The sequence below is a fragment of the Ixodes scapularis genome, unplaced genomic scaffold (assembly GCF_016920785.2).
Source record: "Ixodes scapularis isolate PalLabHiFi unplaced genomic scaffold, ASM1692078v2 PGA_scaffold13__105_contigs__length_92229423, whole genome shotgun sequence".
Lineage (NCBI taxonomy): Eukaryota > Metazoa > Arthropoda > Arachnida > Ixodida > Ixodidae > Ixodes > Ixodes scapularis.
In genome coordinates, this window is record NW_024609839.1 from 59714357 (window position 1) to 59731295 (window position 16939).

At 46.1% G+C, this 16939-nt stretch overlaps 1 protein-coding gene across 3 annotated transcripts in view; it reads right to left on the bottom strand.

The window, feature by feature from the left end:
• LOC8035824 (adenylate cyclase type 9) overlaps positions 1-16939 on the bottom strand; it is a 68080-nt gene that overhangs the window by 18674 nt on the left and 32467 nt on the right. For 2 of the 3 annotated variants that reach the window (XM_042289918.1, XM_029980880.3), the window contains exons 3-5: positions 11648-11725; positions 5214-6856; positions 2642-2784 (exon numbers count right to left, since the gene is read on the bottom strand). In XM_042289918.1, the coding sequence (XP_042145852.1) occupies positions 2642-2784; positions 5214-6717 (1647 nt within the window). In that variant the 5' untranslated portion in view covers positions 6718-6856; positions 11648-11725. Of the gene's footprint in view, positions 1-2641; positions 2785-5213; positions 6857-11647; positions 11726-15071; positions 15131-16939 lie in introns of those variants that run through there. The other variant, XM_042289919.1, reaches the window with a different exon arrangement.

Genomic DNA, 16939 nt, shown 5'->3' on the forward strand with positions numbered 1-16939 from the left:
TGTTGCCCGTCATTCAGAGCTCGCAGTTGAAGTCCATGTCCAGGTCTGCGGATCATCCTTCCCTCACCAGCGCTGCCTAGGCTAGCTGTTCCGGGCAATCGTAGCTTAAGTTTCGCTGCAGAACTACTCCGGGATCGTCATGGCCTAGGCTAATATGGCCAGGGCTCGCCGTTCTTGCTGGTCCTGGTCCGAAACTCGCTGGTGAACCGCTCCGGGTACCGCCATGGGCCAGACCAGCTCCATCCCTCCTACCCGGCCCCAGCCTCGCACAGCACGCTCTGTCTGGCGCCAGCTCGTGCCTCTTTTGACGATCGCCTGTCACGTGCCCTCCGCCCCATCGTCTTCCACCCTCGTCTCCCACAAAATCTACCCACTATTTTTTTCAATCAGCCAATAAGAGCTCGGCGTTTTGACATCATCTCAAGCCTTGTGCAAGGAGCAGACGAACCTGCGCTCCACATAGCTTCATTCCGAGCAGAAGAACACTATGAATTATTGCCGCATTTCTTTTCTTACGCAAAGAGCAAGTCGTCTGCTTCTTGGGCAAGAGTTGCGGTGACTTCAGAAAGATGCTGAGCTCTGATTGGCTCTGATTGAAGGATGGTGGGTAAACCTCAAAGCAAGCTGCCTTGAAGTCTACCCACTATCTTTCATTCAGAACCAAACAGAGCTCGGCGTTCTGACGTCACCACAAACCCTGCAAAAGAAGCAGACGAATTTGCAGTTCGCATTACAAAGTATGTTTGGTTACAAAAACTACCTTTCAAGAAGTTTTTTTTTTTTTTTTTTTTTAACGTACGCATGATCAAGCGAACCTTTCTTCATATACGCTTCTTTCTGTACGACTGTTTTCAACAGACAAATGTAATTTTGTGTGCTGTTGTGGCAATTAAAGCCCCTTGATAAAGGCGTTTTTTTACAAGTACCGCCAACCATTGTTGTGGAAACGCGCGAGACACGTGCCACGAGCGGGTGCTCCGCCGCCATTCGCTTCCTTGGGCCTCTCATTTCAGTGCTGCACCGCCATTCGCTTCCAAGGGCCGCTCGAGACGTGGGTCTCGTGAACTCGCGCATTTGGCGCTACTTGGAAGACAAATGCAAACATATCGAGGGGCTTTAGTGGCAATAGCGTATCACAAGAATACCTATTGTTATGGCAGAGTATTCTGTAATATTTTTGTAATAGTGACAAGGAAGTTTTTACGTGCTTGTTTTCTCGGCGTACGTAGGGCACTTGATTGAAATTGTAGTTCACATGGCTGCTGGCCCACATCATACAAGCCTGACAGGCTTTGACGGGCTCCATTATTTGAATTAAAAATGGACAAAACAATAAAATTATTACTACTAAATTAAACTGGGAAACACAATATCAGTCGAATTTGGAATGTAGCATTTTGAACGATAACTAGCCATTTCAATGCAAGTGAAAGTGACGACGGAACACCGCAAACGCTTGCGCTGCATTTGTAACTTATACACAACCGCCTGCAGGCGGCGTCCTTGAGCAGCCAGGGCTGTAAACCAGGATTATCGCAATAATCCCAGATAGAGTTCATTAAACAAACATCGAACTAATTTTCAGTTAGATGTTTTGACTGTACCTTGTAGCAGGCACATTCCAGATAGCACTGACCAAAATCATCTGGCAGGCTAGTTGGCTATACATCTTGGAAAAATTAGTGCAAAGAAGCCTGTCTTGTCTGTTTGTCTTCAATGTCCCTCTTTCCTTATCGTAAATTAGAAACCAACACGCTCAACCATCTACACAAAGGAGGAAGAATGTAGGGACTCTATCCTGCATTCTTCCTCCCTTGTCCTTGCGCTAATTTTACCAAAAAGCACTGACCAAGTTTGAATTTCAACAGAAAATTCTCTACTGTCGAAGAACCAATTATGTTGTATCTATCAGAAAACCACTGGCATTAATAGCTCGTCATACTTTTTACCCCCCACAACATAAAGATCAGTCCATAAAATATGTGAGCTCCATAAAGGCCCGTTCACACTCTTGCGACCGAGTACGACCGAGAGAGACGAGATCTGTTAAAACTTCTTAAAATTTCTTACGACGAGGGAACACACTGGCATTCTGGCGCCATCTATGCGGTGACCCTGGAACTGTATTTCACAAGAGCGAAGGTTTTGCGGGATTTCCGAGGTCAAATGTGCGTAATACCTACAAGAAAGACTTCTTCATAGCGTTTACAAAAGCTTTTTGAGCCAAGAAAGAAAGGATAATGCATGGGAGAAATATAAAATATGGCGGACCGCCACGTTTACACTGCAATCCGATAGATGGCACCACTGTGTCCTCTTGCTGTAAGAGGTTTTAAGGGACCAAGTTTTAAGAGGTCGCAAGAGTGTGAACGGGCCTTATCAGGACGGAATTAAGTAAAAGTTATTTTCTTGCTACGACCCTTAAGGAATGAAATGCACTGCCTTCCGAGATTGTTTGTGCCGCAAAAGCAGAAGCATCTTTTTCATGTTTGTTTTCCCCCTGCGATAATGCCTGATGGTGCTGCAGGTCTAAAATGAATAAAAAACAAAGAGAATACCAACATAGCAAGAGGGACGAAGAAAGGCAAGTGATGTGCGTTTGCCACCTGTGGGTGAAAGTGCAGGATCAAACCGTGCTCACCCCCGGTTGATTGGATGGGCAACTAATCTTGCGCGTGTCGATTGTCTTGCCCGTCTCCGCGGAACCGATCGTGTGAGGCCACGAGTGGCGGGAGGACATCTGCTGGGCCACCTTGCGGCCTCTGATGAAATATGTCTTGCGATCTGCAGCAGAAGCATAACATTGTAATCACAAGGTCCTGGGAAATACGTCCTTTAGTTCCAATGGAAGATATGTTTATATCTCATAGTTTGATTATTTGATTGAATTCATATTTTTTGGTTCAACCAAAAAGACAGTAGGGTTATGAAAATATTGTTAGTAGCTTCAAATGACATGCTATTCGACATTTGCTTCGAGAGGAACTGCGATATTCATACCTTTCCAAGTGTTGATCAGCGGTGGGTTTGCCCCGTTGAGTGTGCTTCTCCCTGAGCACCCATGCACTGCGGGAAAGCAATACCCGCAGAGATCGTGGGCTTTATGGGTGTTGCTTCCCCGCAGTGCACAGATGCTCGGTGAGAAGCGCACTCAACGGGGTTAATCCACCCCGATTATGCAAGTGTATATGCTAGGCAGCGATGCCTTGACAACCTGAGTTCATCATTTATGCTCGTTTTGCTTTTCTTGTTATTGTCAGATCTGAAACTGAAGAAAACATGATTGCATAGAGCAAGCAGATTTATAAATCCCCTCATTTAGGATAGCTGCAATAAATCTGTTGTTTACATGCCACAGTTTATAAATGCAGCTGTATTAAGATTAACTGACATTAGAAGTGGACAGGCAACATTCACGAGTTCAGCTGAATTTTCGTTCAAGTGTAACGCATAATAGTGAAAAGCTTGGTGAAACTTTTCGATATTCGATTGGAAAATTTCGGCCAAAACCACTATTCGCTTCGAATTCACTTCAAATTAAAAATTTAGTATTTGCACATGACTACAAGACAGACTAACAAACGAAGAACGACGCCCAACGAAGGCCCCCGTCCACTTTGAACTTCCAACGTAACGAAAAACAGCGCACAAAAGACGGGAGGAAAAAAGCAAATGCACAGGACAAACAGGTGCTGACTTGCAACTGAAATAAATTAATGAAAAAAAAGAAAAGGGAAACAGGCAGAGAACCAAAACAAGAAAAAAGAGAACTTCTCTTTGTCCCATCTTCTGCACACCGTATTTCATTGTCTAACAATCACCATCTCGTCCAGCGTACTACCTTTCCGCCCTGCAGTTCTCTTGCGACAGTACATGGTGCGCAGGTAAAGTGTTTGAACGAGGACATAACACAAAGCTGTGCAACGCACCGAGTCCTTCTGAGAATACTTTAAAAAATCCTTACAAGTAGGGTGGTCAAGAAAACAAGAAACTCTTTCCTCAAAAACTGCCAGTCACGGCAGAAGTCAGGGATTGCAAAACAACATGCAAATTAGCAAAATAATTGCATAGAATGTCCTAATTACCTTTTTAATTAGTGAGAACAGACATACGATTTCGATTAGAAGCTCGCTAAACGTGATCGAAGACCAATAAATCTGTAACTTTTAGAATGCCTTTTAGCGCGAGAGAAGTGTGGTGGTACAGTAAATTTACCCCTCATGCAACAGACTCCACGCTGGCAATGAGGAAACCCGAATGATAAGAAAATCATCCGCGTTTTCACATTGCCAGCTTTCCGCCTGCTGCACGGGTGGAAACTTTCTAAAAAAATTACAGATTTAGGGATTTTCGACGACGCTCAGCAAGTTTCTAATTGGAACAATATGTTTATTTTCATCCATTAAAAAGGTAATTATACAAAAGAATTCTTTTTCTCGGCCACCCATTTTCTAGGGATTCTTGAAAGTATTTGCAAAGTATTTGGTATATCTAAACACAGAACCAATCACATTCAATATTTACTAATAGGAGCACAGCAAATACAAAGGATGGAAACATTGCACGACTTACAGGCGAACCATTATATATAGACACCGAAAAGAAGCGATACCGCTGCCTCATATAAGTGTCTAAAACTTTTAAATTTACAAAAAAGTTGCTCACATCTACTACGCTTCCGATATCACCGAGAATATTCGTCACCCGAAAATTTTTTTTCTACTCTCCGTTGTTCAGTTAGTTCGCAGTGGTATCTTGTTTCTCTGGCAAGAAAAGGAAGGGCAACTAATACAGTCTCTTGAATAATTGCGTCCATCATACGCCTGTAGACTCACGACGGGGGTGATGTCCTATCTAACACAGTGCAAAAGTAGAGAAAGAGTTGCTTGGCTTTTACATTTTGTCAAAGTGCAACAAAGGTTCTACTGTACTAATACGCACTTCCTACTTCCCTAACGTGCAGCCTCCTTTCCTATGCGGCGGAAAGAGAAACAGAAAGGGAAATGCTAGCACGTCGCTCACTCCCACCCACTCCACGCGATGGGTGCCATTGGCTGCACGGGCGAAGACGTCTGACCCACGGCTGCGCTCCGTCAACACTCTCTCTCTCTCATGGCCTTGCACTACGGTACGACCAACAACAACATGAGCACGCAAGGTTTGCGCAGGGTTTCCACGCAAGGCTATCGCTTAAAAAGAGAGGTGAGGCTCACTGAGATCTGGCAAGCCTTCCTCCATGTGGTAGTGGTCCACCAGGAACCCGTGGGTCACCTCCGAGATGTGCACCCGTCCGGGCTTCCCCGTCGACTCCATCTTGTTGGCGTACGACACGTCGTTGGACCAGACGTCGAACTTGAAGCGCTTGGTACCCACGATACCGCAGAGCACCGTGCCCGTGTGCACGCCCACCCGCATGTTTACCGACTCGTCCGTGTCCTCGTCGAACTCGCCGATCGCACGGATCATTCCCAGTCCCATCTCGACGCAGCAGCGAGCGTGGTCGGGCCGCGGCTCCGGACAGCCTGACACGCAGTAGTAGCAGTCGCCCAGGGTGCTGATCTTCTCGCAGCCCAGCTTGGCGCACAGGTAGTCGAACCGCCCAAAGAGGTCATTGAGCAGTCCGACTAGCTGCTCCGCTGACTTGTTGGAGCTCATCTTGGTGAAGCCCACAATGTCCGCAAAGAGGATGCTCACGTTCTCTATGCGGTGCATGTTGAACGGGCGGAAGATCATTTGCGACGGGCGCGGACTTGTCGACGGCTTGCGCTGCTCCAACGGCGTCGCGGAGTCGTCGTCCTCCTCCGTCGTCGTCGCCATGAGCCAGTCAGCGACTTTCGGCGGCATCACAGAGTGGATCATCTTCTCCTTCAGCTGCTTCTCGACCTCGAGGTCGCGGCGAACCATCAACGACTGGCCGACCTTGAAAAAGGTGTTGCGCATCCCGATCTCGGTCATGACCCGGGTGTGCAGGCCGACCAGGTGCACGCAGAACTGGAGCAGCGCCCGCACCGCCACCACCGTTGCAGTGAGCGTTGGAATCAGGACCGCGGAGAGGATCTCGAACACGATCGAGTACGAGAAGCAGATGGCGACCACGATGTAGAGCGGCATCGGCACGAGCGCATACGTGATCATCAGCACCAGGATGCAGAGCGAGAACGCCCCCACGGAGAAGATGTACACGGCGCTGTCACTCTGCTCGCCGATGAGCAACAGAAACACGGACAGGGACGCAGCACACATGGTGGCAGTCGTCGCGAGTGACACCTTGACATAGTGGACGTTGTACTCGCGGGACTGCGTAAACACGAGGGCACCCACGCTCGAGACGGACACCAGGAGGCTGACGACGACAGAAGCGACCCAGTGTGGCCGGACCATGCTCGCGGAGTAGATGCAGTAGAGGAGGGACGCGAGCACAAGGTAACAGAGCGCGTACTGGAACCGCTGACGCAGCTGCGGGAACGTGCTCCGCCTGTACTGCTCCTCGAGGATGTGCGAGTCGAAGCAGGGGTCCCACCAGGTGCGTGCGGCGCGGTCGAAGAGCACGGGGAGGAGGCCCGAGTAGCGGCGGGTGCTGAGGCTGACGCTGCCGCCAGAGGAGTGGCGGTAGGTCGGGAGCTGGAACTGCGACGGCTGAAGGGAGATGCGCACCGAGGGACGCTCTTCGTCGGGGTACGACCGGCGGGTCGAGTAGCTGACCTTCTGGCCGGCCATTGGCTGGCGGGGGGGGCCGAGGTCCTCCTGGTCAGGTCGGGCGGCGGGTCGGGTGGCGGGACGTGGCGCTCATGGCGGTGAGAAGGGTTGTCCCGGCGACACCGTCTCGGAATGGCTCTCGGGAGGTGTGGCGGAAGTTCTGCGGGGGTGACAACGAAAGGGTTGTGTCCGTTAGTGACTTGCGGAGTAAGAACAAACGTTTGAGAACTCGAGAAAGGCAGCTTTGTGATGCAAGCGTGAGCAAGCCTCGTCAAATGAATGCCCTCACACCAAAGGCACGTGCCCCCCCCCCCCCCCCCCCCCCAATTCTCCCATCAACATGGCTCTCAAACCAGTGATTCAGGAAACGATGGACTGATTTAAGAGTTGGTGCGGTTACTTGCAGCTTGACGCCAGGTGTGAGAGAACAAATGTAAAGAGCAAATCCTTAGGTGAAGGTCCCAACTAAGGTTCTTTCTTAACTTGAGCTTCTTTGACTGGTATTTATGACCATACCCATTAACATTCGCTGAGCCACTGCTGTATTGTTTAGAACCAAGATCAAAAGTCGGGTCCCCCAGAGAGGACATAAAAAATATCCAGATGTGGCACAAGGTCTTTCTCAAGTCTGAGGGGATTTAACAACTTAATAACTGTGCACTGCCAAAACCTGTTCCTCACTAGTAATCTTGAATAACCTCATTCAGCTACACAAAGGGTTTCCTCCAACGAAACTGCCAGTGCTGGTTTCTCTTTTTCTTTCTTTTTTTTTCTCATATTTTTTAGCCTGCTGCATCACTCATGGTTCCCTTTCTGCATCCTTCAATAAATGTTTCTAATACGTCCATTTCGTTGCATCAAGACGTAAAACAAGAGTGGGTGACTGAGTAATAACACAACACTCGGGCCATTCCACACCAAAATTTTGCTGGTAGCTGTCACGTCATCAATCGCCAAATTCATCAAAAAGAGTTTCCGACTGCAATCCATTAAACTTTCTTAAATTGCACTAAAATGTACTTACTATAAGTACCAATTTTCACCTCAAGAGTAGTAGTAATAAAAAAACAAATATATATGCCTCTCACAGAGCATCGCTATATAATTTCCTGCTTCACATGGTTATTTGTTATTTTGTCAAAATGTACTTATTTCAAACATAAAACATATAATTTTTGTCTCCGACACTCGAGTCTCACAAGAACCCCTTCGCACGGCACGCAAACTTATGCACAAAGCTTGCTTTTCTCTTGGGGCTGGTTTACACATTAGCATTTTGAGTGTGAATGACTGCATTGGGAAACCGCTCGCATCCGTTTACAACGAGACAAGACACCTCCACGCTGGCACCATCCCTCGGTAGCCCTGGAACACAACCGACTGACGTACAAATAACGTAAAGGTTTTTGCAGCATTCACGAGATCCCACCTATGCAACATCTACGAGAAACCATAGCTTGTAACGTTCTCAGAATCAGGGGTTTCCCCAGGATTCTAATCAAGGGGGGGTGTCCCAATGGCTCGAGGGAGGGGGGGGGGGGGGGGGGGGGGGGGGAGGCAGGCGATGCTAGGCAAGACTAGATGAAATATAAAACTGTTTCTTTTTTTTAGTCCACTAGCTAAATTACAGACGTCTATTAACCAAATGCTCATACCCGTAATGTATGTTTCCCTTTCTCTATATATACACCTGAGAGGTGGCGTTTTCTACTTAACCTGAAAAAAAGAATTTTATTTTATTTTTTCCTTTTTTTTTCTTTTTTTTTAAGATTCAAGGGGGGTTGTTTAGGAAAACTAGGGGGGTCTAAGGAAATCCCTGGTCAGAATTATTTCGAGCACACGGCGAAGGAATGATGCGTAATATATATGCAGACCTGAAGTGTTCTAGGGCTTCACGAGAGACGACACCAGTGAGTTGTCTAATCGTAAGCAGTCGCAAGTAGTCGCAACGCAGTCAATCCCACGTAAACGTAAACGTGTGGGTCAGCCCTCAAGAGTGATAAGGAGCACAGTCTGCCCTCACGAGCCCCAAAACCGCTACCTTCTAAAACTCTTTGAAGCCAGACCCACGTCATCTATAAGAATCTTGAGGAATCTCCCAGTAAAGCATGTCCAAGTTTTTGTTCTTAGTGTTTTACAGGGCTGTAGTATCGAGCGGGATGCTCAGAAAAATAATTGGAACAAATGAAAGGTCTTGGAAATTAATTTGGTTCATTTCAGTTTAATAATCCTCGAAGGCACTTCAAAAAAGTGCAATACACAAAAGGGGGGGGGGGGGGGAATCTAATACAAAAAATTAACAGCGAAGGTTGCCAAATTGGTTATATTAACGGTGAACAACAGACATCTTACTCAAATCTTATAAAAACACAAGTAAAAAAAAAGTGAGTGATATTGAATATACATTTGGACTAATCAAAAACACTTGTAGGGTATGCCTTGCAAGGGTCACCGAATTTAGCCTGATTAGTTGTGAGTATGATTATTTTGGGAAGAGAATTTCTGTCGGTGATGGCTAGTGAAAGTAAGGAATTTTTCCATTTATTAGTTTTTGCGAATTGACGCGAGATGGCAGGCAACAGTAACTGTCATGAAAAGAAGAGGAAGAATGGTAGATTTTTTTAAACATGACAAGACGAGCAAGTTTAGTTTTTTCAGTTAATGGACAAAGCTCCAAACCTGGCTTTAAAGTAGTTGTGCTTGATGTCTGCGAATAGTTGTGCGATATGAGACGAGATGCTTTATATTATATTTATTTTCATGTGTACCTTAACACTCCTGTAACAGCCCCAAAAGACTAACAGTGTGAATAAATAAATAAAAAAAAAAAATTACATCGATTTTAGTTTGATAATGAGGTATGCTCGATGAGGCCACCAAATGGAAGTGGAATCATTACAATATGAGCGGTAAATTCCTTACAATATGTACAGCATATACAGTATTGAATCAAAATAATAAGTTGGGCTAGCTGGTTTTTCATCTGAACTGAACGCCTAAAAAAACAAGGACAAGAAGAAGAAGAGACAACACGTTGGCATACTCACAACTGAAAACTTTTAAAGAATTTTTTCCACTAAAACTTTCAGTTGCAAGTACACCAACATGTGTGTCTTCTTCCTCTCGTCCTGGTGTTTTAGGCACTCAGTTCAGACAGTATTGAACATACATGCTGTTTTTGTGAGTGGTATCATAGCGAATCTTACTACATGTACTTTTACTCACTGAACAGTGTTGTGTCTTGATTGTACAAACACACCATGCAGCCCCCCACACCCTCTTATGTAATGCCCTCCAGAGAGCATTCAAAGGAATATAAATAAAATTAATTAATTAATAAATAAGTACTAAATACGAGAAAAAAAAGATGCCAGTGTTAGAAATCAATGTAGCAGGAAAGTATGTGCCTGCAGTAGTAAAAACACCTCTCTACAGCTGCCAGTACCCAAGTCTTGGTAGCTGGCTGATCATAAACCAGAAAACTTGATCCTGAGAACAAAAAACGCAAAGAAAAATTTACGAATGCAAGTGGCATTAGAGTTACCCACCATACCTCAAACAAACAGTCTCTTATTTATTCTGCACAACCCTTCTCATTGAAACACCTGGTTTTCCTTATTTAATTGTCTTTCCAGCGTTCAAAGAACTTGTTTCTATAACGTATGGAGTTGCATCACTGTGTGCCATGCATTACAATTGCCTTAGGCGAAGAGCCCTGTGATATAACTCCCAAGTTCCGTGTGTGTTGAAAAAAAAAAATGAATAAAAATGCCTGACCCTAGCAATGTTTGCTGCAGCTGCTGTAATGTGTATGAATAGCGACGAGGCATTTGGCGCAACTCCAGACAAACGGCTGGAAGCATGCTGCTCTATCGCCTTTCTACATTAGCATTAGAGTCGCAAGAATGTATGTTTAAAGACGCGTCATTTCAAAGGTTGACAGTACACCCACTGACCTCAAAAATTCACAGACTACCACATTAATGCTTGTGCTAGGTATGCACTACTGGGGGGCCCCAAGAATGTATAATTCTGAAGTGCTTCCCCTGTGAAGCACTATATGCTCCCACCCAAGTCTTTCACAGTATTGTAGGCAACGTGATGCAGAGGTGATGGGTTCGCAGCACTCAAACCTCTGGAAAGAGGCTCTTCGAAGTGAAAAAAAAAAAAAGCTTGAATACTCGTTTCACAAACCTGACTGCAAAGCAAACAAGGAAACGCCATCATCCAACGATAGCGCCGTGCATGAGAAAATCATTTATTTGCAGTTGTGCATCTGTTCTGCCATGGACAAACTGAAGGTTTGGTTTAGGGCTGTTTTTTTTCACAAGACATTTAGAAATTCCTGTTTGCGGTGTGTATGAATTAACTTCAAAGATGGACCCCCCCCCCCCCCCCCCCAGAACCTGTGGGGAAAAAATGAACACCTGCAAAGAAATACTCTCAAATTTGAAGAGAATAAATCTTGAAAAACGCAAAGCCATAATTAAAAACCCAGAATGGGATAAAGTGCACGCCACTTACCGTAATACCCCGTAAGATGCCCCACCCCCAAAAGATAGCCCACGCCTATTTTTCACACAATTTGATATTTGTCTTTCAAAAACACCGAAACATATAGCCTTCTTCTACTAATTGTAGTGCCCTGGCCAATGGCGAGCTCGGCCGAAATGGGGTTAGATGTGAAAACAGGTTTGGCAGGTCAGAGAATACCGAAATAGCACTTCGACAAAAGCTTTAATGATCGCGCACCAAAAGCTAGCCCACTCCTGATTTTCACCCGATTGGCTCTCACTTTTTGGTGGGCCATCTCTAGGGACATTACGGCACAGCTATAAGACCTGCTTCACCCTAGCTATCCTCACCTCCCCTCTGCCAATGAGGCCCAAGCGTGCAATCGACGTTACAAACGGACTACGCTGGAACACAGACGGCATCTAATCAAACTTACAGAGGCGCCGGGAGTGTTGTAGACATTGTGAGAGGCGCAACCCATCCGTCTGCTCGCACCGAGAGTAGTCGTAGTTCCCTGCATCAACAAAAACGAAAGCATTGAAACAGCAGCACGCACATATGTTTCCCACTTCCATACTGAGTCACACTGCACATAATTCACGGTTTAAAACTTAATTTTTTACCATACTCTATTCACCCCTCAGTCGACAGTGCAGTAAAAGCTGAAAACTCGCTGGGCCGATCAAACGCCTCCTTTTCGTCCCCCGGCCCCACCCTACGTGCGAGGGTATGGGCGGGAACATGATCACACGGCGAAAAATAGATGTCCGATTTGCCCAATGAGCATCCAATTTTCACCACTGTCAGCTAAGGGGTGAGCGGAGCACGGTACCGCCTACATCGGCCGACGGAACATATTCTACGAACTAAATTACACTCCGCCTCACTGTAACTTGGCGAACAGCGAAGGCTACAGCCTCAGTGAGCCAATACGGAGCGCAAGTTTGTCTGCTTCTTGCACAGGGGTTGCGATGATGTCAGAAATCCGAGCTCTTATTGGCCGATTGAAAAACAAAATAGTTGGTAGACCTCAAGGCATCTAGCATTGAGGTCTACCCACTATCTTTCCAATAAAGCCAATCGGAACTTGGTGTCGTTTTGATGTCACCGCAACCCCTGCGCAAGAAGCAGATGACTTGCTTTCCGCATTAGCGCTTTGGAGAAAGACTTGTGCCTCTACTCTGTCTTGCTAGTTGCGCGCAGCGCTGCACGAGCCATGGTGGGCACGAGAGAGGGGGGACGCACCTTATGTACAAATTTTGAGTGACGGGCATAGTCTTCAAGTGGGATCAATGGCGACCCGGGGGGTACGCAAAGGAGGGTCTGTGTAAGTGGCGAGTTCCTTCTTTCCCTCACCCTTGAAATGCTAGCGCTACACTCTCGCCCTTGCACCTTTATTAACGCTGCGCACAACTAGTGAGATGGAGTATAGTTGCGTGCAGTGGTGTCAAAGTCAGAGGTGGGAGAAAGAGAAAAGCAGCTGTCATCACGGAATTCGAGTTATGTTTAGCCGTCACTCAAAATTCTATAAAACAGCGGTTTTTGTGTGTCCCAGATGCTTCAAAACAGCGTCTGGGACAAACAAAAGTGGGTTCGAGTGAGGGGGGCTGTTCCTCCATCCCCTCTTCTCCAACTGCTCAGGTTACGCCCGAACCTTCGGCATGGGCTGTCACGTGCCTCGTCTCCGTAGCTCCGATCGGCTTCGGGGCCATAGCATTTGTAATTGTGTTCTGCATACATTTATACAGCCGGAAATTAGCCCCCAGTAGGCGTCTGGTGTCTCAGCTGTAGATGAGCAATTTAGCCAATGCGGTACAACCGCTAGCCTGGGGTCCTTAAAGAAGCTGTGCAACGATATTCAAGTGGAATGTTTTTCTCTCTACACGAGCTTACTCGCACACCTGGGACTCAAGGATACTCACACGCAACGCCATTGGCCAAGAAACTCCTTTGTTGCGGTGTAATTTCAAGGACAAAAGCGATCATTTTCATTCAATCTCTCCTTTGCAAAATTTGATGACGTAACTCGGGGATCGCAGTACACCCAAGTGACGATATTTGAATGCGGTTCATAGATTGGACCCGAGCATTGCGTGGGCACTCGACTTGGGCTCGTGATAATTGCTAGCTCGAGAAGCATTCGGGTTGTGACCCGTGTCCAATCGCTGGAACGACGACAACAGCCGAGCCATAACAATGTCTGGAACTCAGCGCGTGTCCTGCGCTTTGCCAACCCCAGCGCGTGGCTTTGATCAACACTGGCGGCATATAATCGGCTCCAGATCACGTGGCCACTTGTTCTAGCTGCGAGTTGAGGGGGTGAACGCTGCTCGTTTTTCTTAAATTTTTTTCTGGTACTTCTATTGCGTGGGGTGAAAAACGAACGCGTGTTTCATAGGTCATTAACGTTAGGGATCCGTTTTAAGCGGTATTTGTGCACAGTACAAAAATTGTTGCATTGCTCCTTTAACGTGCACCATGCGGTAGTCACTCACGACCGCACGCCGGTACGATCCTCATCCAGACTGAAACGGGCAGGGGTGGGGATGGAACCAGGATCCCATGGGTTTAGCAGAGTGAGCTTCTGCTCCACGTGCTCCAAGCTTGAAGTGTGCTAGCTCACTCGGCCACCGATACCCCAACCGTAGCTAGCGTTCGCTCTTTGCCAAGTCATGGCGAAACTAAGTATAACAGTATTTAAACAATTCTCCTTTTTTTATGTACTGTTTGGTATGGTGTGAATGGGTAGATACTGCCTCTTGGGATGCACTTTTCAGGGACGAGTTTTGCCCTAAGAAACTTAGTTACTATTATCTTATTATTTTTTTTTTAATTTTATTGTGTCCTCATATCTGGAAATCGGAAAATTTCAGAATAAATACGGCCTTCGAGGCTTCGCGATTCAAGCGCCTCAGTCATGCGTCAAGTGTCTGTCAACAGAATTGAGCTCGCGTCATAAGTAATCAGTTCCCGAACGTTTTTTATCGGGCCCTTGGGGTTGTTATCGGGCACATTCATAAGCACCCTTCACAGTGCATACTTCACGCGAAGTGCTCAAAAAAAAAAAAAAAACACGTCGGGGCCGCGGGCAAAACATTCCTGCATTCCAGCAACACGAAACACCACCGTCCAACATCAAAACTTGCACACACACACACACACACACACACACACACACACACACACACACACACACACACACACACACACACACACACACACACACACAAAAAAAAAAAATTACGAGATGATAAAATGAGAAGAGAAAAAAACAAAATAAGTAAGCTTAAAAAAATTTTCAGAGCTACAAATTATATAAAAGTGCGCGTGAGCACACAGTAAAATCCCATAAAAAATCCAATACTGCAAAAAAAAAAAAAAAAAATAAATAAATAAAAAAAAATTAAAAGTCCCCGCGGTTTGCAAAAGATTGTGATCCGCATTTATATGTATAGATGTGTTTTGTTCTAATTATTATTTCGCAGGTTTCAATCGAAACACAAGGAGCTCACATCTTCCGCCGGCTCTATCATACCGGCGTTTTACTTTCGATGTTTATCGTATTCTTTCGTGTAAAACGCATGCTTCATCCTTTGAATTTAGATATGTAGATCTATATACATCTATATGCACACGCCAAACGCCGCGCCTACCTAGCCTGGCTCGCAGGCAGCATTCCCAAAGGGTTTTTGCGCTACTTTGCAGCATCTAGGAGGAGGGGGGACGGGCGTACGTAAACCCCGATTCTATTCACAGCAAATGATTGCGTTAAAGTTACTTCCGGCGCGGTGTAAGCGTGTATTATTCGCACGTTTTGTAACATAAGTTTGCACGAGATAGCGGCGAATTTTTAGCCTTACCTGGGCGTCGGTTTCCTGCTGTGATTCAGCGGTGGAAAGCAAACGAACCGGACGCCGACCATTGCGCTACACATGCACACTGGGTGAGGGAAATTCGCAACGCACGGATGGATGCGTGCTCTGAAGACACCGTATTTCGCGTTGCGTTCCACCGCGCCTAGATGGCGCTAGCTGCGATGTTCGAAATTGGTGTAGATTTTGGCGGTAGCGGTGTACCTTTCACAGCACCGCGAAGACCATCACTGCGAAGATTGCTGCTAGGCCTAACACACCATAACTTTCATCTGTACATTACATCATCACATAATCACCATCACTAGATACGGCACCGCGGGCCTCCTTGGTACGGGCTCTTGCCTTTCTGCGGTGCCGCGGCTCTCCTGAGCAAATAAAACATTACAAAAACATTATTACCTTTCGGTCATATGACCAGGGAAAATAGTAAGGGTTCAGGCGTGCTTATGAATATTAGCCATGTTGATTTCACCTGGGACTAGGGGAAGAAGAGAAGCATCAAAACGTAGAAGGAACAGAAAATTTCTACGTTTTGATGTTTCTCTTCTTCTCCAATCTGAGATTTGATTTTTGTGACATTCTTGGCAAGCTCGTGTCATAGCCAATACTAATTAAAAAAATATATATATATATATACTTTTTTTTCTTGTTTTTCTTTTTTTGCGAGGGTATGAGCTGCAGAAATAGAAACCACCGATTTGCTCCTGTCGGCAGAGAAGTCGAATGACTATCAGAAAATATGAAAGAGGCGATGAAGCTTCTTCCACCCACGGCACCCCCGGATAATGGATTAGCTTCAGAAGTACATGCCTGCGCGTAACACGAAAGAGGGCTGCTTAAAATAGAATTAAGTAAAAACAAAAAAGCTGCGCTTCACGCCTCAGCGCCTGACGTGTCTTGGCACACACGCTCGCCGTGATTCATAGGCCACGACTCGCTCTACAAAAATTAAAACAAAAAAAAATTTTGTTGTGTAACAAAACGTCTGCTTGAAAAAAAAAAAAAAAAAACACTAACAGCAAAAAAAAAAAAAAAAAAAATTTCGCGTGTAAATTTAGTTTTTCGCATTAAAGACTAAAAACTATGATCCATTCAAAACTTCGAGATCTGTGCCAATGCCGACGCCGCAACACACAAATACATATACAAAAATAAAACGCGGAAACACCAGACGACTACTGAGCGCTGAGCGCCTTAGTTTGAAGCTACTTGAAGCAAGTCTGAGAAACGACTGGCGGGGAGAAACTGTCACTGTGGGCAATTGGGCCGGTTCAAATAAAGCAGACTCCAAGGTCGGTGCCCGCCACTCACGCTCAAGCGCTGCTCAGACACAACCGCGTAAAAAATTAGACCAAAAAAAAAAAAGACACAGGGCGTTTCTACTGATAGTGATTGTCTTGTCGCACAACAAATTCTAAAGACAGTGAAACACTGCAGGAATGCAGTAGTGTGCACGAACGGAGCGGACGCTACTCATCCATACCCCCAAGTTTCGAAAGATTGGGAGAAAGAAAAAAAAAATTAGGCGATTACAGAAGAAAGGCAGAGGCACATTGCGACGTCTGTCCCTTCCTGGAATGCCAGTGGTGACACTTCCTGCACTTGTACGCTTTGATAACAGCGACAGAGGGAGAGAGATATCCCATACGAAACCGAAAACAAAAAGCAGACGACGGTGCAAGCGTAAAGCAGACGACAGAGCAGAGGAGATCACTACGCCGGTCCACCATCCGCGACGTAAAAAAGCGCGGCGTAGTGACAGAGTGTGCGGGAGCATCCCTTGAATCAAAGTGACGGGAAATTAAGAAGGATCACGCGCGCGCGCATAAAGTGCGCACACACACAAACACGTC